This window comes from Bufo gargarizans, chromosome 1, assembly GCF_014858855.1.
Source record: "Bufo gargarizans isolate SCDJY-AF-19 chromosome 1, ASM1485885v1, whole genome shotgun sequence".
NCBI classification, from domain to species: Eukaryota; Metazoa; Chordata; class Amphibia; order Anura; family Bufonidae; genus Bufo; species Bufo gargarizans.
The window spans coordinates 553,445,845-553,468,423 of record NC_058080.1 but is presented as its reverse complement, the minus strand read 5'-3'; the positions used below and the strand labels follow the sequence as shown (position 1 = coordinate 553,468,423).

Here is a 22,579-nt window from a genome sequence, read left to right as displayed (position 1 = left end):
TATTTTATTTGTGATACAAAAATAAATATCCATATAACCTTAATGATATTTACTTTGTGAATTTTAGTTAAAAGTATTAGTATGCCTACTGAAGGGCAGCCGATTTAAAACGTAACTTTTTTAAGCTAAAACAAATTTTGTGAGGAGGTCCGCTGTACATGGTATTGGGACGCTCTTGGGGAGTATGTATCAGGCAACCTGGTCGATATATTTGATAATAACCCACCCCAAATTGTTGGTGTTTGTAACTGTACTCGCACTTGCTGCCCCCCCTGCCATAAATCCCTATTGTAACTAGGCCATAGAATGAATCATCAGGGCCTGAGATATGAACAAGTATATTGCTAAACAGACAAAACTGAGCAGCACAATGTGGCTCCATGCCCTGATGGTGGCATGGAGCTCGACACTTACTGCTCTGATGCCAGCAGATGCGCACATGCCGAGAACGCCAGCTTCTTATAGATTTAGCTCCTCGCCATTGTTTAGAAGAGCCCCCTGACGTACTCCAATGGAATCGGTGTGTGTCATGCACAATATAGCATCTAAAGGCCACTATTATATATAGTGTTAGTGCACCTGGGCGGATTGGTAATTAATAGACCCTAGGGACAGGTCACCCATTGTATGAAGGATAAACATGTTGTGTAGATTCCTTCTTGTAGGTAATTGAGATAACTGATATATAAATGAAAGTGTAAGGTAAGAGAAATATTGGGGAGAGGATATCCCCTTAAATAAAACACAAGAAAAAGAGCTGACCATTCAGGCCTGAGGGTGGCACTGAACGCATCTTGGGGATCCATAGATTTTTAAGTCATTTCTGAAATGTGTAGAGTTTAGTTAATAGGGACAGCTAGTTGTAAGGGAAGGTGGGCAGCAAGGGCGAGGGCCAACTATTTAGGGTAGGTTATTATCAAACACATTGACCAGGCTGCCTGATACATACTCCCCAACAGCGGACCTCCTGACTATATATTACACACTCTCCTTCTTATTATATATCATTTATTTTTAAATAGTATTTTTAATACTTGCGATTTTCTTTGTCTTGTTAACGGAAATCTGTCTCCAGTTTTATGGAGTCCTAACTAAGGGCAGCATAAACTAGTGACAGATCCCCTTACAAAATGCTGGGTCACTTTCTTTAATTTACTTTGATACAATCTTGCATTGAACAGCTCCAGTGCATGCCGATGAGTCCTGAATATTTTTGAGCTCCTGATTTTCGCCCAATTCAGATGGAAAAAGCTGTCAATCAGTGGCAGGAGGTGGAGAAAGCCAGAAGCTCATGAATATCAGGACTCATGGGCATGCGCTGGAGCTATTAGATCCTAGCAGCAGATTCCCTTTATTTCTTATTATTTTTCCTCAAAGACAGTGGCAGTCCAGCCAGTATAGCCAGTACAGGTAGTGTCCTACCTATGTCCCTTATATTACCTTTTGTGATCAGTGACAACTTTTTCTTTTGAACAGAACTCAGGATTCCCTGAAGGGAGGACATTTTGTCAGTGTTCTTCATGTCTTGATGCAGTTACAAAGGATCTGTAACCATCCAGATTTGGTGGATCCTCGGTCTGGACATTTCTCTTATGCATTTGAACCTCTGAATTATGAGACGTCATCACTTGTATTACAAGCATTAGAAACTGGTCCCTGGAAGGTGAGAACCAAGGGAATAGTAGAGCAGCCAATCAGGTTGTTGCTGTAATTTCCCAGAAGGCCTTTGGAAAATGAGCATTTAAATCTTACTGGTTGTCATGATCAATTTCCCTTGCACTAGTTTGAATACAAGAAACATGTATTAACAAAAGAAATTCAGACCTATCTAAATGAATAACAAGCTGTTCAAGGTGGACATGTACTTTAAAGTGGTTGTCAACCTTATATTCATGTAACTACCTCATTTTATATCTGTTTTGTATCTATTTTTTCATTCACACATCCATCTGCAGTTTCTTCTCTTACAGTAAGGCTCTGATTCACATGACCGTATCTTTGGTCTGCATTTTTTGCAGATAGGATGCGGACGCATTCATTTAAATGGGTCCGCAAAAACACCCCATGTGCTGTCCGCATCCGTATGTCTGTTCCGTAGCCCTGCAAAAAAGATAGAACATGTCCTATTCTTGTCCGTTTTGCAGACAATGCATAAGCATTGGTACAGTGGATCCGCAAAAAAAGAACTGGGGCTGTATTTTGCGGACCGCAGAATACATATAGTTGTGTGAATGCACCCTGAAGGTGACTGATTTCATGTTCTTATTAAACAGAAGCCAGATCTCTCTCTGTTTGATCTTCTGGGACTTGAAACTAAAATAACACATTATGAGGCCCAGGTGCTGCCTGTCCTAAAGGTGACTAGAAGACTAATGGAGGAAATTTACAACTCTCCTGACTCTACGCCTCAACCCAACCCAGTGAAGATTAAAGCGAACAGGTATCTTGTCTTGGACCGTAACTTTTTAATGGTAATCATTGTATTAAAAAGGTAGCGAAACACTAAGTAAGCCAAGAAGGTGAGGAAGAGAATGGGGTGTACTGGGAGGTTGACATAATTGTCTGCCCTTCATATGGTTTTGTGGAAAATAAATGTTGCACCTTCAACATACAGGTTGTTTCAACCAGTTCTTTATGGTCAAAAACCAGAAGGGAGAACTGTGGCTTTCTCCAACACGCCAGCATCTCGACTAGTTACCACAACCACTGCCACAGTAACTCAGCAGGGCCAGGCACGAGGACGATCCCTAGTTACAACCGCCTCGGCAAATCAAGGTATGAAAAGCGACGGCTTATAAAATGTAAGAGTGCAGGTAAATAATTCCTGTGTGTTTCGAGGGTTCAGGTGTCACTTATCTGATAAAGGCCACGTTCACATCGCTGTATTTTGGTCAGTATTCGTATCTGTAAGCCAAAACCAGGAGTGGATCCAAAACTTTTTGTCTGTAAATTCCAGTCCTGGTTTTGGAAAATACTGACCATATGAAATTGGTCTTACAATGTGCTCATTTGTGTGATTGTCTTAGGGCCTTACTAGTCCAAACGATTTTCTTAGGAACGCTCGTTCTCAATTGACCCGTGTAATTGAGCATCTGATCAGCCAATAAACAAGCAAATGCTGATGTCGGCTTTGTCGGCCGATAGGTATGTTTGATCAGGATGAAAGATGCCTACAGCACATGTCCCCGTGTAATCGAGGATGTGCTGACGATAATCAATAGAACTGTATGAGGCAGGAATAAAATTCATTCCTCCCACATCCACTTTGCATCGGCTTCTGTAATGGGCCCGTGGAAATGAGCGTCTATGGACGTGTTTAATGTCCTTCGACACTCGTCTTGGCCGGACATTGGGCAGAGTAATAGGGCCCTTACAGTGTGATAAAGTTTTAGGGGAACATTTATCAGAACTGGTGTAAAGGAAACCATATCAATCAAATTCTGCCTCTCATTTTTCTGAGCTCCTTTGGAAAAAGAAATGTGTAATAAGGCAGTTTTTCTTTACACCGGTTTTGATAAATCTTCCCCAAAATGTTTACAGGCTTTAAAGGGGTTGTTCCACAAAGGACACATCATTTATTCACATGATAAGTGATAAATGTGTAATTACTCGGGGGCCCCGTCCTTCCAATCACTGGAATGAATGTTCTGAGCCTGGTTCATGACCGCAGTGAGGACAAGTTGGAATTTAGTGGTGGTCACGCATATACCCTAATATTACATTCATTGTATAAGGGACTGATGGGAACAATTGAGACACTGATGGAGCGGCAGTGCAAATGTGTGACCATGGTTCCATTCATACTTCTCCTCACTGCATGCCCATTGTAGTAATCAGTGGGGGGCCCAGCAATCAGACATTTATATTGTATCTATTCTGTGGATAAATGATAAATGTCCTTTGTGGGACAACCCCTTTAACAGTGTAAATCAGACAGGGTGCCTATGAAGTATAGTCGACTAGCTGTCATTTCTCTTAATAAAGGGATTAACTCTTGAAAAGTATTTGTCACTTATCTACAGGATAGGTGATAAATGTCAGATTTCAGGTGGTCTGATTGTTGGGACACTCCTTTGCCATCCTGAGAACAAAGGGGTCTCTTAATCCCCTCGCTAAATAGAGCAGTAATGTGCATGTCAGTCCACTGCTCCGTTCACTTCTGTGGGACTCACGGAGCGCTGTGGGTAGGTGATAAATACTTTTTCTGGAGTGCCCTATAGAAAGCTAATACAATTATAACTTGCCTTGAGCGGGTAAACTACACTTACATTCTACATTACTGGCTTCTGGTTGTTAATTTACTTTTATGTTTCTGCAGGAGGTGAAGTGGTGAAAATCGCTCAGCTGGCTTCTTCTGGTGCAGCTCAAGGAAGAATAGCACAGCCCAAAACCCCAGTTACCCTGCAGTTCCAAGGAAACACATTCACGCTGTCCCAGAGCCAACTGCGCCAGCTGACTGCTGGACAACCGCTGCAACTGCAAGGTAACTCTGTAAGGTAGAGACCTGGAATATCAGGTTAGATTTGACGTTTTAAAATAATGAAAGTCCATAATGTGAATTAGATCACAGATGCATTCCGGGTAAGGGAATGGGTTATCACGAGTCTCTTGTGAACTCTCCTGAGAGCTATCAGTCTCCTAGAATGGAAACTTTAGATAAAGTGACTGAAAGTACAGTATGAGATTATTGAAACGTTTCATATGTTTATTCATTCACAGGGAGCGTTCTGCAGATTGTTTCGGCTCCGGGACAGCAGTATCTTCGACCTCCTGGGCCTGTAGTAATGCAGACAGTGGCTCAAGGGACCGCAATTCAAAATGCAATAAATGCTTTGGGAAACCAGCACTCTGCCAACGTACCCTCTTTGGCTCCTCAAACAGGTGTGGGAAATTGCTTCATATGATGCATGTTATATATTTATTTTGGGGAAAAAGAGAAAAAGATCACGCCCATTAACCCCTTCCCGACCCTCAACGTAGAAGTACGGTGCAGGGAGTTCCCAACACACGCCGTACATGCTCGGTGCACTGATTGGGCAGGAACAAGAGATGTGTTTGCCTGATCAGGGAAGGGGCCTGGCTGTTACTGACAGCTAGGCCCCTGCTGTAACTACCAGCATTGGTGAAAACTCCAATGCCAGCAATTTAACCCATTAGATGTGGCGGTCAATGATAACCGCCACCTCTAAGCTGTTTACATAGGGAGGCATGCCAAGCTCAGGTAGGGTCTCATAGGTGAGCTGTCAATGTCAAAAAGACAATTACAATGCATTACAATACATCATTTATTATAATGCATTGTAGAAGTGATTAGGACACCAGAGGTTGAAGTCCCATAGTGGGACAAAAGTAAAAAGTTTCAAGTAGAAAAAGTCTCTTTCCCCCCATCAAGACATTTAGTATTGAAAAAAAAAATAGACATATTTGGTATTGCTGTATCCGTACCTGTCAACTGGCCTCAATAACAGGGCATGCGATCCGCTGAACCGTGGAAATTAACCCCTCAGGTGTCGCACCTGAGGGGTTAATTGCCACGGTTTGGCGGATCACATGCCCTGTTATTGAGTCCGGGTATGTAATATCGCCGCCGGTAGCCGCTGCCTCCTATACCTGAATTAATGTGTTAATTACATTCATTGGTGGTGCAGTGGCCACAGCCAGTATTATAAATTCTAACCATTGGTGGCGCAGTGCCCCCCCCCCCAAGTATTAGTATCAGGGTCCTCTTCCCCCTCTTCATTGGTGGCAGTTCCGATCGGAGCCCCAGCAGTGTAATCCTGGGGCTCGGATCTGTTACCATGGCAGCCAGGACGTTACTGAAGCCCTGGGTGCCATGGTAATCTCCCTGCTGCTGTGTGTACTATGCACAGGGAAGCAGGAAGAGTGTGAGGTCCTATTCACCCTAATAGAGCTTTATTAGGGTGAATAGGACAAGGGTTCTAGCCCCTAAGGGGGCTAATAGTAAATAAAAAAAATTAAAATAAAATACTAAAAATTGAAATTGCTCCATTTCCCAATTTTACATATAAAATTTACAAACAATAAAAAATAAACATATTACATATAGCCATGCCCAAAAAAGTGTGAACTTTTAAAATATAAAAAAATATTTCCTATGCGGTGAACGCCGTAACAGAAAAAATCACAACTGCGCAATGTATAGCTTGAGGCTCCTGGTATTCATACTTTTTTTTTGTGGCTCTTTGTGTCTGTAAGGTTGGCCACCCCTGCTCTATAAAATGATCCCATAATCTACCCATTCAAATGAACGCTGTTAAAAAAAAAAAAAATAATAATAAAAAGGCAGAACAGACATTTTTGGTCACCTCTGGAAAATCATAATATCAAATGATCAAAAAGTCATGTACCCCAAAATGGTACCAATGAAAATGTCAACTCATCCCTCAAAAAAAACGAAAAAAAAAGAAAAAAAAAAAACAGTATGGCTCTTAGAAAATGTCGACACAAAAAAGCAGGGACAGCGTGATGCTAATGTCTGTAAAGCACTGCAGAATATATCAGCGCTATATAAGTGCATTAAATAAAAAAATTTAGCAAAACTTATTGCATGCTGCAATAACCAAAGCAAAAAAGCAATCTTAGAATGTCTGCCTTTTCCTTATCCTGTTTCCCAAAAAGTGAAATGAAAAGTGAGCAAAAAGTTGTATGTGCCCCAAACAGGGGCGTACATAGAAATCATTGGGCCCCCTAACCCCACCCACTACTTTGGCCCATCCCACCTCCTGCCCTGGCTCCTCCCCTGCCACACCCCCATTTGCCAATAAATAAATGTATACATGACCTACTGAGGACTCCAGCATAACGCAAACCGGACGGATCCGTTATGCAGGCCCTAGACTTCTATTATGACAGAATGAATAATGGAATGCCTATAAAGCTGCCTATAAAGGCATTCAGTTAGGAATTCTGTCATGGAATTGCATTATGGTCTGTTGTAACGGAATCCATAATGCAATTCACCTTTTACCACCAAACCAAGCATGAACGAATTTTAAAATATGAAATTTGCTCATCTCTAATTATGAACAGACTGGGGACGACTAATGCTGGCGGTTTTATTTGTGTTTTTGAGCTGACAGGTTCCCTTTAACAGCAAGCAGAGTTCATGGGGGGGGGCGAGGGGGGGCACTGTCCTGAGTCCTCTATGAGCCTACAGTACCCACCCACTCCCACAGGAACTCTGCTTGCTGCTGCCCTCAGAAAGTCCCATACATGAAGTTGTGGAACTGGAACGCGTTATACAGTCTCTATTAGCACTAGCGTAATTAGAAATGACTGGGCCCCATAAGAAATTTTTGAACGGGCCCCACAGGAAATTTTTGAATTGCCCCCCTCCCTGCTGTCCGGCACCTCTGACCAGCAGAGACACTTGACTTCCCTAATACAGTCCAATTATCGTAAAATAGTCAAGTCATGGAAATATAGAAAGTATACTGTACTAACCAGAAGACCTTTATGCTTACCTTTACTGTCAAAATATCATACTACAGTATACATATATTTCCATGACTTGTCTTTTGGACGATAATTGGAATTTGGACTGTATTAGGGAAGAAGTCAAGTGTCTCTGCCGGTCAGAGCTGCCAAACAGCTGGGGGGGGGGGGCCCATAACATTTTTTGCTGGGGGGCCCGTTCAAAAATTTCCTGTGGGGCCCACTGCCCAGTCATTTCTAGTTACGCCAGTGCTAAGAGAGACTGTTATTAGTACAGACATTTTTTTCATTAATGATCCCGGTTGTAAAGATAGTGGCTGGGGCAGTCCTACTGTGTGGACGGGCTGGCAGTGGCACAGGTCCGGACTGGCTGTGAGATGAGGTTTTCGGTGGCACGGGCGAGGCTGGCGGGCGGGCATCACAACTCACTCTAAAGTTCTTCCATGCTGGGTGCGCGCCTGCTGCCTGCACTGGCTGGGCCAATCAGCAGCAGGATCTTTGCAAACTGCTAATGCTGATTGGCCAAGTATGTGAAGCAGTGCAGGCGCAGCAGACGAGCCGAGGGAGTGAGGCTGGGTCCTAGGGAGCGCACAGTCAATGAGAAGTCAGACAGAAGGGAGGGGAGGGCGTGTATTATCGGCGGCGCTGGGAGCCAATTATAAGTGGGCAGACCGCCTCTGAGCCTGCAGTGAGCACAGTTGCAGGGGGTGGGGCCTTCTGAGCGCTCCGGGCCCCCCGGTGCCGCGGGCCCCATAGCAGTGGCGTACCCTGCCTCTATTGGCGGCACGCCACTGGCCCCAAAATAGAACCAATAATAATGGCAACTCATCCCTCAAAAAATAAGCTCTTACGGTGCTCCATCAAGAGAAAAATTAACATGGTTCCCAGAAAATGGCTGTACTGGTACTCCAAAGGCTGTTTGAAAGCAACATGGTGCCCATAAACCAATCCATCAAAATCTAGGCTGCAAAATCCAAAAGGTGATCTTTCGCTTCTGAACCTTGCAGCATGCCCAAACTGCAGTTTACGTCCACATTTATGGCATTTCTGTACCCAGTAGAATCTGTCTAACAATAAGGGGTGTGGAGGGAGTCTCAGATGGCACCAGCTGAGCACAGCATATTAGGAGCTGAAATACCATATCTGTGGAAAACTAGTTAATTTCTGCAAAACACCTATGGTGTCAAAAATACATAATTTTTAGGGGTTTCCACTGTATGGTTATCTGAAGGGCTCTGCAAATGTGATGTATCGCCAGAAAACCATTCTAGCAAAGTCTGCCCTCCAAAAGTCAAATGGCGCACCTTCTTTTCTGAGACCTGCCATGTGGCCATACTGCAGCTTGCATCCACATTTATGTTATTTTCTATACCCAGTAGAAGTAGCCTATAAATTCAAGTAGGTGTGGTGTAAGTCTCAGATAGCATAAGCTGGGCACAACATATTGGCCACTGATATGCCATATGGAAAAATGCGGATACCTTGCAATTTTCATTTTGCACGGTCCGTCTGCAAAAAGCGTCAAAATGCTGACGTCACCACTCATCATCTTGAGGGGTGGTGTTTCCAAAACAGGGGGGTTCAATTTATTATTTCATTCCAGTCCCTCTACAGTAAATCACCACAGTGGGCTTCACAATGCACATGGTGCTCTTTTAGTACTTCCTGTTGATACTTTTAGGCAAAAAAATTCACAAAAGTCACATATAGGGTATTTCTAAAACCATGAAACACGGCATAATAGGATTGCTTACTTTTCATACTGATACATGATGGGCACAACATATTGGGCACTGAAATGGGATAACAGTGGAAAAATTGTAATCTTCACCATCTGCTGTGCATTACTTTTTGAAAAACACTTCTGGGGTCAAAATGCTCACTACACCCCTTGGTAAATTCTGTGAGGGCTGTGGTTTCTAAAATGGGGTCACTTCTTGGGAGTTTTTTTTTTCATATGACTTCAGAGCCTCTGAAGTTGTTGGTCAGTGCTGTATAAATCGCCAATCTAGGCCTCAAAGCACATAATGCTCCTGCAGTATGCCAAAACAGCAGTTTCTGACCACATAGGGTGAAAATTAAACATTTAAGGCTAATACTACATATAATTGAAATACAATGTAATTTTTTAATCTTAAATTCAGTGGGCTCAAGCCAATCACTTTACTTCTAGGTGAATTTCTTGAAGGGTTTAGTTTCTGGGGTTTTACACTGAACTAGTACCTCAGGGACTGCAAATGTGACAAAGACAAATGCTCTCCAAAGACAAATGGTGATTCTTCCCTTCTGAGCCCTGTTTTGTCCCCATATAGCATTTTACAACCACTTGTGGGGTGTTGCCGTATGCAGGCAAGAAGGGTTAACAAATTGTGGCATGCTTTTTCTTACGTGACCCCCTCATGAAAATGAAAAATTTGGGGCTAAAACTTTATTGGAAGAAATAAAAAGTTTCACTTTCACAGCCGAGTGTTTCTAAATTCTATCAAAATGCCTATGAGGTCAAAGCGCTCACTAACCCCTTGAGGGCTGTAGTTTACAAAGTGGGGCCACTTCTTGGGGGTTTCAACTGTAGGGGTACCTCAGGGTCTCTTCAGATGCAACATGGCGCCCAAAAAACATTTTTGCAAAATCTGCCCTCCTAAAACCATACGGTGCTCCTTCCCTTCTTAGCCCTGCATGCAGCAGTTTATGAGCACATATGGGCTATCTCTGTAAACTTCAGAATCAGGGTAATATTGAAGTTTGTTTTGCTGTTAACCTTTACATTTTACAATTTTCTTTTAATTCCTGTGGAAATATCTAAAGGGCTAACAAAGTTTCTTATATCACTTTTGAATCATTTAAATAAGTTTGGTTTCTAAAATTGTCATTTATGGGGGGTTTCTATTATGCAAGCCCCTCAAAGTTACTTCAGAACTGAACTTGTCCTTAAAAAGTCTGTTTGGGAAAATATTTTTGAAAATTCCCTGTTTAGATCAGGGGGGTCCACAACCTGCATGAAAAACAACTGATCATGTGAGCAAGTTAATTAAAAAGTAAGCCTGAAAAGTTGATTTCCCATTGCTTAAATAGCGCCCAAATATTCTGCAGCTGTACAGAGATTGTTACTATTCACATCAGTCCTTGTCCTCCATGGGACTCACAATATAAAAAGGAAAGTTGTATTGCAAATATGCCTTGGCGAAAGAAACAGTTAATAGATAACTGTTTAATGGCCCCTTTACATGGGCCGATTAATGAGAATGAACATTCATACAAACGTTCATTCCTGATAATTGCCCTGTATAAAAGTGGCACCAATCACCTGCCACCAATCATTAGATGAAGGCATCATTGGTGCGGCACCCAAAATCATTGTTTCTGAGCAACAGATTGTCCTCTGTAAACAGCGATCTGCTGTCCAGAAATGGTGAGTCTGCATGGGGACAAGTGATTGCAGTAGTGATCGCCTGTTCCCATACAGAGGGGCTGATTGCTGCATGTAAATGCAGCTCTCACCTCCACTGATGATTAGGTAATTATCTGTAGCAAATGATTCATTCCTGGTAGTGCCTGCTCATTTGACCCGTGTAAAGACTAGGCTGTTGCTGAAAGACATTCTACGCTGCATTGGTTATATGTTACAGGAATTCAGGGAAGAAGTATCATGCCTTATCCTGGTGGTGGCGATCCTTCATCTTCTCTCAAAACCTCCCAGAGTTCAGTTACCCCAGCACAGGTACTCCAATTATTTGTTCATTAGTGAATCCAAATTTGAACATAACTATAGAATTAGATTTCCAATATCAGCAACATCTTTGACAATGGAAAAGTGAATTATTGCTTGTATACTTATAATTTGCAGTTAAGTAGATTCTATTAGTGTTTTGTTCTGTACTAGTTGTATATGACCAAAACAGAAACTGTGGTCGGAAATGAAGGCCTCTTTCACATGATCGATATGGATTGTGTCAGGATGCGTTCAGGGGGCGTTCAGTCCAACTCGCACCATTTCCCAAGCAAGTTCAGTCAGTTTTTTCTGCAGTTGCGTTCAATGTTTAAGTTTTTTCCACCCGGGTGCAATCAGTTTTGATGTGTTTTTCACGCATATGAAAAAAACCTGATGCAATGGGTTTTTCACTGAAGCCCCATTCACTTCTATGGGGCCAGGGCTGCATAAAAAACTAACAGAATATAGAACATGCTATGATTCAAACGCAACGCAGAAATGATGCATGAAAAACAACGTTCATGTGCACAGACCCATTGAAATGAATGGGCCAGTATTCAGTGCGCGTGCTATGCATTCATGTCACGAATCGCACCCACGTGGGAAAACTCGCTCTTGTGAAAGAGGTTTAAGGGTGAGTCCATGACTGCCGCGGGCATTCAACTATTCTGTTCCGGCAGGGGAACAGACTACTGGAATTGCCATATTCTGCATAGCCGGGGCCCACTGGATCCCTTGCACTACAATTGGGTCCTTCGGATTTCCGGCATGAATGCTGGCATTCTGCCAGACCAAAAAAGAAAAGAAAAACATTGCATGCCCAATGTGTCAGGAAGACAGGAAGGATCTTCTAGATGGTATGTGGAACTGTATTCAGATATAGATTTTTTGGGGGTGAGATCAGAAAAATAATCAAGACAATGTGGGGAAAAGAGATTTCTTTCCTGTTCTTTATACCACCTTTTTCATTTCTTTAGGAGCTCAAGTTGGAGATTACTCCCTGTGTGTCACATGATTGAATTGGTGGTCAAGTGTTGTTTGCTACAATGTTGTATTAAACTAACTGTGCCGACTCTCCTGAGAACGGATTAAGACAGAGTGTAATAAAAGCTAATTTCCTAGCAAATTCTTTAGAAAAGGGAGAAAACGTACAATGCATTCGGAACATCTTCAGACCCTTTCACTTTTTTAACATTTTGTTATGTTGCGGCCTTGTGCGGAAATAAAAAAGTTTTCATTTTTTGCCATCAATCTTTACTCAAAACCCCACATTGAGAAAATGAAAACAAAATGTTTGAAATCTTTGCTAATTTATTGAAAAGGAAAAACTAACATCTTTGACATTCAGACCCTTTACTCAGTACTTATTTGAAGTGGCAACCTCCAGTCTTGGGTATGATGCCACAAGGTTTGCACACCTGCTTGATTTTCTGCCATTCTGCTATGCAGATCCTCTCAAGCTCTGTCAGGTTGGATGGGGACCATTGGTGGACAGCCATTTTCAGATCTCTCCAGAGATGTTTGATTGGCTTCAATCCAGAGCTCTGGTTGGCCAGTCAAAAGATGTTCACAGAGTTGTTTCTAAGCCACTACTGTGTTGTCTTGGCTGTGCGCTTAGAGTCATTGTCTTGGACGGAGAACCTTCGGCCCAGTCTAAGAATATGTCTGTACTTTGCTTCATTCAGCTTTCCCTCAACTATGACTAGTCTCCCTGTTGCAGCTGCTCAAACACAGTATGATACTGTCACCACCATGCTTTATTGTAGTGAGGATATTGGGCAGACCCTGGTTTCCTCCAAAACATGACGCTTAGAATTGAAGCCAAAAAGTTAAATCTGGGTTTCATCAGACCAGAGAATCTTGTTTCTCACAGTCTGAGAGTCTTTTAGGTGTTTTTTTTAAAACTTTCATGTGTCTTTTACTGAGGAGAGGTTTTTTTCTGGCCACTCTGCCATAAAGCCCAGATTGGTGGAGTGCTGCAGTGATGGTTGACCTTCTGGAAGTTTCTCGAATCAGCACTCAGGATCTTTGGAGCTCAGCCAGAGTGACTATTGGGTTCTTGGTCACTTCTCTTACCAAGGCCCTTCTCCCCTGATTACTTAGTTTGATGGATCAGCCAGCTCTAGGAAAAGTCCTGGTTGCTCCAAACTCCTTTTAAGAATTATGGAGGCCACTGTGCTCTTGGGAACTTTCAGTGCAGCAAAAACATTTTTTGTATCCTTCTCCAGTCCTGTGCCTCCACAAGATCATGTCTCTAGGCTCTACAGACAGTTCTTTCCTCCTCATTGCTTGTTTTTTACTCTGATATGCATTATCAGCTCCGAGACATTATATAAACGGGTGTGTCTTTCCAACACATGTCCAATCAACTGACTTTACTACATGTGGACTCCAATCAAGGTATAGAAACATCTCAAAGATGATCAACAGAAATGGAAGATCCCAGACCTAATTTCAAGTGTAAGGGTCTGAATACTCATGTCCATGTGAAATTTTAGCATTTCCTTTTTAATAAATTTGCAAAAATATCAAAATTCTGTTTTCACTTTCTCATTATGGGGTATTGAGTGCAGATGGGGGAAAGCTTAATTTTTTTTATTTTAGGCCGCAATTTAACTAAATGTAAAAAAGACGAAATAGAGAAACTGTACAGGTTATGCAACCATTTAGACTTACCACATGTTACTTGTTAGAATAGCTTAAAGGTAGCCTGGGCAGAGAGAGAGAGAAAGGACTGGGCAAATGGTGGCTTCAGGCTGGGGTTATATGGTCACTGAGGGATCATTATTTCGTTTTTTACAAAGTATATTATCCTGCTTTGCTTGTACTGAAGCTGAGCATGTACGTTTTCTCTATAATGTACGTGATTTCTGTATTTGAAGGGTTTGCATACCAATCCTTACTTGTTTGACTTTTGTTTTCTTTGGTGTAAAATAGTTAAGAAATAAAAACAAATATAAAACATGTAATAGTTATGTTACCATTAATATGGAATGTAAATGATTGCAAGGTGACTTACTGTCAGTACATTATTTTTGTTTAATACAGGATTTGGCAGAAGAAAAGCAGCGCATATTAAGAGATCACCTGGAACGACTGTTTACCTGTAATGAACGGCGCTGTGCACAGGCTCCCATTTATGGGAGTGACCTCTTATCCCTTTGTCAAATGCAGTCTCCTAGATTTCATCCACCTGCGAAAGAAACACAGTGGGGATGGATAGGATCTGTGAACTGTCTTCTATCTAGGGACCCTCTGAGGAAACTCATTCTATCCACAGAGCAGCAGAAGGCAATGCTGGAACCCCTTGCAAGAAGGTAAGTAGTATGTTTTACGATCACACACCTTCTTGCTTGTCTATGTATGTACTGTGTTTATGCTGGTAGTATGTGAGAAACCTGAAATGTCTTATAGCTTTTTAACATCTTCTTGTTCTATTAGTGCATTGTGTGTGGTGCCTGCCGTTGTTGCACCACCTCCAGTTTTGACAGTACCACATCCTCCACCATTATATATTCACAACATGAAGATGTTAAGTCACAGTTTGAAGGAGCAAGCAGCACCGTACTTGCAGTGCTTGCGAGAACGAACATCTCCTAATTGTGTGCAGACGCCTGACTTGCGGCTCATCCAGTGTGATTCAGGTTGGTTGCATGCTGTGAAGGGTCAAAGTGTAAGCCAAAATGTCATATTGACAGTATTCAGATCACAAGTTAAATTGTTAATAATTCTGATGGCCTAAAGGAGTTTTTCCCATTTTTAAACATTATGTGCAAATTATTTACATGTAATATGAATTAGCAATGTGTTGTCTGTCGCTCAAAGGCCTCTGTAACTGCCTTACACATACAGTCTTATGAGCATGCTCCTTGTGATTATATCCCGCTTGTGTGACATCCACTGCTGATTATACATGATTCTCTCCCCTCCCTCCGTGTAGTATAGGTCATCACACGTCTTCTATGTCCAGTGGTCCCTTGCCCTTTCCCTTCCCTGTCCCTGGAAGGGTCTTGTTTCATTTGCTGGGTTGCAGATGTGCAGTGTCTAGTAACCAGTGTTGAGCGAATCGAAGCATACGAAGCGGAATTAGATCCGAAGTTTAGGAAAAATTCAACTCGCCGCAAAGCCGAATTTCCTTGTGCTTCGTGTTAACAAATCGATTTTCCCTAAAATGGCTGAAAGTAAAAGAATTATACTCACCTCAACCTGCCAAAGGACTTGCGGCAAGCATGAAGAAACGTCACCATGTGATCATGTTGGCCACGCGGCCAGCATGATCACACGGCGACGTCATCACCCTCACTGCAGGTCCTTTGGCAGATTTTCTTCAATCAAGATGAAAGTGGACGGCCTCTCCACGAGCAAGTGGATGAGGGGAGTATAATTATTTATTTTTTTAACCCTGGATTAACCCCCTGAGCACCTGAATGTGAGTCTCAGATGCTGCAATCAGCATTGAACACGGCATCTTAGGGGTTAAATGACGGTGGTGGCATGATCACTGTTCCCCATCATTGTGCCCTCTCCATACGATGAAAACCGATTTGTGACAAAGTAATTCATAAGGAATCAAATTTCTTGACGAAGTTCAAGACGTAGCAGATCTGTGTTATCTGTAAACACTGACTAATTACAGTACTACCTTACATAATGTAATTGAAGGGCATGCAGACAGCTGTAAATAAATAATCAAAACTGTAGTCTTTTACATGGTAATCTCAGCCATTGAAAGCCCTGGCAGCATCAAAGCAAAGGTGGAGCACAGAGCTGGGCAGGCTAATGAAAACGATAAATAACTCCTTCTGATTCAGGTTGTTTCAGCTAAAACTTCAAACCAAAACTGTTTATTCTGATATCTGTCTATTTGTCTTCAAGACAGCTTCTACTTCTGTCTACCTCTTGCGTGGTCCTACCAGGCAGAAATACACTTGTAGTCCTTGGTTTCTTTCTGCACACTAAAGTTCCTTTGCAATTTTAGTTCTGTTAGGACATTACTTTTTATTTTGTTTCTTTTCATTATTGCTGTGAACAAATCATCCTCCACTATTTTTTTAATTTGGAAGAGATGGCCATTTATATTGACTTTTTTTTTTTTTTTTTTTTTTGCACACAGGAAAGCTTGAAGCATTGTCCATACTTCTCCAAAAGTTGAAGTCTGAGGGTCGACGTGTTTTGATCTTCTCTCAGATGCTGCTAATGCTAGACATCTTGGAGACCTTTCTGGACATCAACCATTTCACTTTCTTAAGGATCGATGAGTTTGCAAACTATGAACAGTGCCGTGTATGTAGAATCTTTTTTCAGGGTTAAGGTTTTAGGGATAAGGTTTTATTTATAATTTAATATACACAACCAGCAAAAAACATTTTTACAATTTATTGTACAATTACTGTAATATATCATATCATTACACAACATGTGTATAAATTTAACTGCTTCATTACTGGAATGTTTATTCCCCTTTTTTACCAGGCCAATTTTTCAGTTGTAGCAATGGACCTATCTAACTGCAAATAACTGATTCATTTCTGAGCCAGCCTACATGTACAGTTGTGTTCAAAATAATAGCAGTGTGTTTAACCACTTCAACCCCGCTAGCTGAAACCCCCTTTATGACCAGGCCACTTTTTACACTTCTGCACTACACTACTTTCACCGTTTATCGCTCGGTCATGCAACTTACCACCCAAATGAATTTTACCTCCTTTTCTTCTCACTAATAGAGCTTTCATTTGGTGGTATTTTATTGCTGCTGACATTTTTACTTTTTTTGTTATTAATCAAAATGTAACGATTTTTTTGCAAAAAAATGACATTTTTCACTTTCAGCTGTAAAATTTTGCAAAAAAACCGACATCCATATATAAATTTTTCACTAAATTTATAGTTCTACATGTCTTTGATAAAAAAAAAATGGTTTGGGTAAAAGTTATAGCGTTTACAAACTATGGTACAAAAATTTGAATTTCCGCTTTTTGAAGCAGCTCTGAGCACCTGTCATGTTTCCTGAGGTTCTACAATGCCCAAACAGTAGAAAAACCCCACAAATGACCCCATTTCGGAAAGTAGACACCCTAAGGTATTCGCTGATGGGCATAGTGAGTTCATAGAACTTTTTATTTTTTGTCACAAGTTAGCGGAAAATGATGATTATTATTATTATTATTTTTTTTCTTACAAAGTCTCATATTCCACTAACTTGCGACAAAAAATAAAAAACTCTAGGAACTCGCCATGCCCCTCACAGAATACCTTGGGGTATCTTCTTTCCAAAATGGGGTCACTTGTGGCGTAGTTATACTGCCCTGGCAATTTAGGGGCCCAAATGTGTGAGAAGTACTTTGCAATCAAAATCTGTAAAAAATGACCGGTGAAATCCGAAAGGTGCACTTTGGAATGTGGGTCCCTTTGCCCACCTTGGCTGCAAAAAAGTGTCACACATGTGGTATCGCCGTACTCAGGAGAAGTTGGGGAATGTGTTTTGGGGTGTCATTTTACATATAACCATGCTGGGTGAGAGAAATATCTTGGCAAAAGATAACTTTTCCCATTTTTTTTTATACAAAGTTGGCATTTGACCAAGATATTTTTCTCACCCAGCATGGGTATATGTAAAATGACACCCCAAAACACATTCCCCAACTTCTCCTGATTACGGCGATACCAGATGTGTGACACTTTTTTGCTGCCAAGGTGGGCAAAGGGGCACATTTATACAAAGTTGGCATTTGACCAAGATATTTTTCTCACCCAGCATGGGTATATGTAAAATGACACCCCAAAACACATTCCCCAACTTCTCCTGATTACGGCGATACCAGATGTGTGACACTTTTTTGCTGCCAAGGTGGGCAAAGGGGCACATATTCCAAAGTGCACCTTTCGGATTTCGCAGGCCATTTTTTACACATTTTGATTGCAAAGTACTTCTCACACATATGGGCCCCTAAATTGCCAGGGCAGTATAACTACGCCACAAGTGACCCCATTTTGGAAAGAAGACACCCCAAGGTATTCCTTGAGGGGCACGGCGAGTTCCTCGAATTTTTTTTTTTTTGTCACAAGTTAGCGGAAAATGATGATTTTTTTTCTTCTCTTTTTTCCTTACAAAGTCTCATATTCCACTAACTTGCGACAAAAAATAAAAAATTCTAGGAACTCGCCATGCCCCTCACGGAATACCTTTGGGTGTCTTCTTTCCAAAACGGGGTCACTTGTGGCGTAGTTATACTGCCCTGGCAATTTAGGGGCCCAAATGTGTGAGAAGTACTTTGCAATCAAAATCTGTAAAAAATGACCGGTGAAATCCGAAAGGTGCACTTTGGAATGTGGGTCCCTTTGCCCACCTAGGCTGCAAAAAAGTGTCACACATCTGGTATCGCCGTACTCAGGAGAAGTTGGGGAATGTGTTTTGGGGTGTCATTTTACATATAACCATGCTGGGTGAGAGAAATATCTTGGCAAAAGACAACTTTTCCATTTTTTTTATACAAAGTTGGCATTTGACCAAGATATTTTTCTCACCCAGCATGGGTATATGTAAAATGACACCCCAAAACACATTCCCCAACTTCTCCTGAGTACGGCGATACCAGATGTGTCACACTTTTTTGCTGCCAAGGTGGGCAAAGGGGCACATATTCCAAAGTGCACCTTTCGGATTTCGCAGGCCATTTTTTACACATTTTGATTGCAAAGTACTTCTCACACATTTGGGCCCCTAAATTTCCAGGGCAGTATAACTACCTCACAAGTGACCCCATTTTGGAAAGAAGACACCCCAAGGTATTCCGTGAGGGGCACGGCGAGTTCCTAGAATTTTTTATTTTTTGTCACAAGTTAGCGGAAAATGTTGATTTTTTATTTTTTTTATTTTTTCCTTACAAAGTCTCATATTCCACTAACTTGCGACAAAAAATAAAAAATTCTAGGAACTCGCCATGCCCCTCACGGAATACCTTGGGGTGTCTTCTTCCCAAAATGGGGTCACTTGTGGCGTAGTTATACTGCCCTGGCAATTTAGGGGCCCATATGTGTGAGAATTAGTTTGCAATCAAAATCTGTAAAAAATGACCGGTGAAATCCGAAAGGTGCACTTTGGAATGTGTGCGCCTTTGCCCACCTAGGCTGCAAAAAAGTGTGACACATCTGGTATCGCCGTACTCAGGAGAAGTTGGGGAATGTGTTTTGGGGTGTCATTTTACATATACCCATGCTGGGTGAGAGAAATATCTTGGCAAAAGACAACTTTTCCAATTTTGTTATACAAAGTTGGCATTTGACCAAGATATTTATCTCACCCAGCATGGGTATATGTAAAATGACACCCCAAAACACATTCCCCAACTTCTCCTGAGTACGGCGATACCAGATGTGTCACACTTTTTTGCAGCCTAGATGCGCAAAGGTGCCCAAATTCCTTTTAGGAGGGCATTTTTAGACATTTGGATCCCAGACTTCTTCTCACGCTTTAGGGCCCCTAAAAAGCCAGGGCAGTATAAATACCCCACATGTGACCCCACTTTGGAAAGAAGACACCCCAAGGTATTCAATGAGGGGCCTGGCAAGTTCATAGAAATTTTTTTTTTTTTTTTGGGCATAAGTTAGCGGAAATTGATTTTTTTGTTAGTTTTTTCCTCACAAAGTCTCACTTTCCGCTAACTTAGGACAAAAATGTAAATCTTTCATGGACTCAATATGCTCCTCAGTGAATACCTTGGGGTGTCTTCTTTCCAAAATGGGGTCAGTTGTGGGGTGTTTGTACTGCTCTTGCATTTGAGGGTCTCCGCAATCATTACATGTATGGCCAGCATTAGGAGTTTCTGCGATTCTCCTTATATTGAGCATACAGGTAAAAGGAAAAGGAAAAGATTTTTTTTTCCGTTCAGCCTCTGGGCTGAAAGAAAAAAATGAACGGCACAGATTTCTTCATTCGCATCGATCAATGTGGATGAAAAAATCTCTGCCAAAAAAAAAAAAGGAGGGGAAAGGCGTCTGCCAGGACATATGAGCTCCGCCCAACATCCATACCCACTTAGCTCGTATACCCTGGCAAACCAGATTTCTCCATTCACATCAATCGATGTGGATGAATAAATCATTGCCGGGATTTTTATATATTTTTTTAATATACAAAGTGTTTGCCAAAGCATAGGAGCGCCGCCTCCTCCTCAGCTCGTATGCCTCAAAGTGTGGCGAAGTGCGTTATGCACTTTGTCCCAGGTGAAAGGAGAGGTTTGCAGCAGCTGTGTGAGTGAATGGGCCCTAATAGCCCTGTGTGCCTGTCCTGGTGAGATGATTCCTATGCTAATAGTGTACCTGTGAGTGGTACTTCCGGAAACACTCTCCAAAGCATAGGGCAGGGTGGTCAGGACAGTCAGGACAGAAATAGCGGGTGTCACGCCTTATTCCACTCCTGCTACAGACACGACATCTTTTTCAGGGTAACTGTTGGGTTGAGGTACCAGGAACGACATTGGGGAAATGTCGCTCGTGTAGACGGCTAACTACACTGGTGGATGGGGCCACGGAACCTCCTGGGTACAGGAGGTTCTCGATGATCTCTTCCTGAAATTTGAGGAAGGATCCAGTTCTCCCAGCCTTACTGTAGAGAACAAAACTATTATATGCAGCCAATTGAATCAAATATACAGACACCTTCTTATACCAGCGTCTGGTTCTGCGGGAAACTAAATACGGAGACATCTGGTCATTGAAGTCCACCCCTCCCATGAGCAAATTATAGTCGTGGACTGAGAGGGGCTTTTCAATGACACGGGTTGCTCGCTCAATTTGTATTGTCGTGTCTGCGTGAATGGAGGAGAGCATGTAAACGTCACGCTTGTCTCTCCATTTCACCGCGAGCAGTTCTTCGTTACACAGTGCGGCCCTCTGCCCCCTTGCAAGACGGGTGGTAACGAGCCGTTGGGGGAAGCCCGCGCGACTAGTTCGCGCGGTGCCACAGGCGCCAATCCGTTCTAGAAACAAATGCCTAAAGAGGGCCACACTTGTGTAAAAATTGTCCACATAAAGATGGTACCCCTTGCCGAATAAGGGTGACACCAAGTCCCAAACTGTCTTCCCACTGCTCCCCAGGTAGTCAGGGCAACCGACCGGCTCCAGGGTCTGATCTTTTCCCTCATAGATCCGAAATTTGTGGGTATAGCCTGTGGCCCTTTCACAGAGCTTATACAATTTGACTCCATACCGGGCGCGCTTGCTTGGGATGTATTGTTTGAAGCCAAGGCGCCCGGTAAAATGTATCAGGGACTCGTCTACGCAGATGTTTTGCTCTGGGGTATACAAATCTGCAAATTTCAGGTTGAAATGGTCTATGAGGGGCCGAATTTTGTGGAGCCGGTCAAAAGCAGGGTGGCCTCTGGGACGGGAGACGGTGTTGTCGCTAAAGTGCAGGAAACGCATGATGGCCTCAAAACGTGCCCTGGACATAGCAGCAGAGAACATGGGCATGTGATGAATTGGGTTCGTGGACCAATATGACCGCAATTCATGCTTTTTAGTTAGACCCATGTTGAGGAGAAGGCCCAGAAAAGTTTTAATTTCGGAAACTTGGACTGGTTTCCACCGGAAAGGCTGGGCATAAAAGCTTCCCGGGTTAGCGGTTATAAATTGTGTGGCTAACCTGTTTGTTTCGGCCACAACTAAGTCTAAGAGCTCCGCAGTCAAGAACAGCTCAAAAAATCCCAGGGCTGAACCGATCTGAGCTGTCTCAACCTGAACTCCAGACTGGGCAGTGAAAGGGAAAACTACAGGTGCGGCTGAAGTTGGGGACTGCCAATCAGAGGTTTGCCAGCACCTCAGGGATTCTAGGGGCTCTACGGGCACGTCTTTGCGGTGGCTGCGACGGGGTCACTACTGCACGTGCCACCGTACCAGCTTCAACTGCCCTTCTGGTGCTCGCTACTTCACCATGTTCTACGGCAGTACTGGTACTAGGTTCAGGGAGGGCTGCGCTGCTGGTGTATGCCTCACCACGTAATCCGACAGCAGCAGCCCCACTCTGCTGCTCTTGAAGCGGATCCTGCGCAACCTGTGGTCTAGCGACACGGGGCCGGGTACGCCTAGTGCTATCAGGGACCTCAGCCTCCTCGTCCGAACTTTGGGTCAGAGAGCCACTACTTTCTACAGGTTCGTATTCTGACCCGCTAGATTCATCAGATGAGGGTTCCCATTCCTCATCCGACTGAGTCAGAAGCCTGTAGGCCTCTTCAGAAGAATACCCCCTGTTTGACATTTGGGCAACTAAATTTAGGGGTATTCCCTGAGACTACCCAAGAAAAAAAAGCAAGCCTGTCTTACAAAGGGGAGGCTAGCGAAGTACCGGAGGCCGCTGCGGTTGATAAAAAATATCAAAACAGATTTTTTTATCGCCGCAGTGCGTGTAAAGTGAATGTG

At 42.6% G+C, this 22,579-nt stretch overlaps 1 protein-coding gene across 1 annotated transcript in view; it reads left to right on the top strand.

Annotated features, from left to right (window-relative positions):
- EP400 (E1A binding protein p400) overlaps positions 1-22,579 on the top strand; it is a 174,108-nt gene that overhangs the window by 103,893 nt on the left and 47,636 nt on the right. The window contains 9 exon segments of the mRNA XM_044275617.1: positions 1,477-1,663; positions 2,274-2,440; positions 2,615-2,775; positions 4,319-4,483; positions 4,720-4,881; positions 11,082-11,173; positions 14,213-14,481; positions 14,606-14,808; positions 16,278-16,447. Coding sequence (XP_044131552.1) covers positions 1,477-1,663; positions 2,274-2,440; positions 2,615-2,775; positions 4,319-4,483; positions 4,720-4,881; positions 11,082-11,173; positions 14,213-14,481; positions 14,606-14,808; positions 16,278-16,447 — 1,576 coding nt within the window.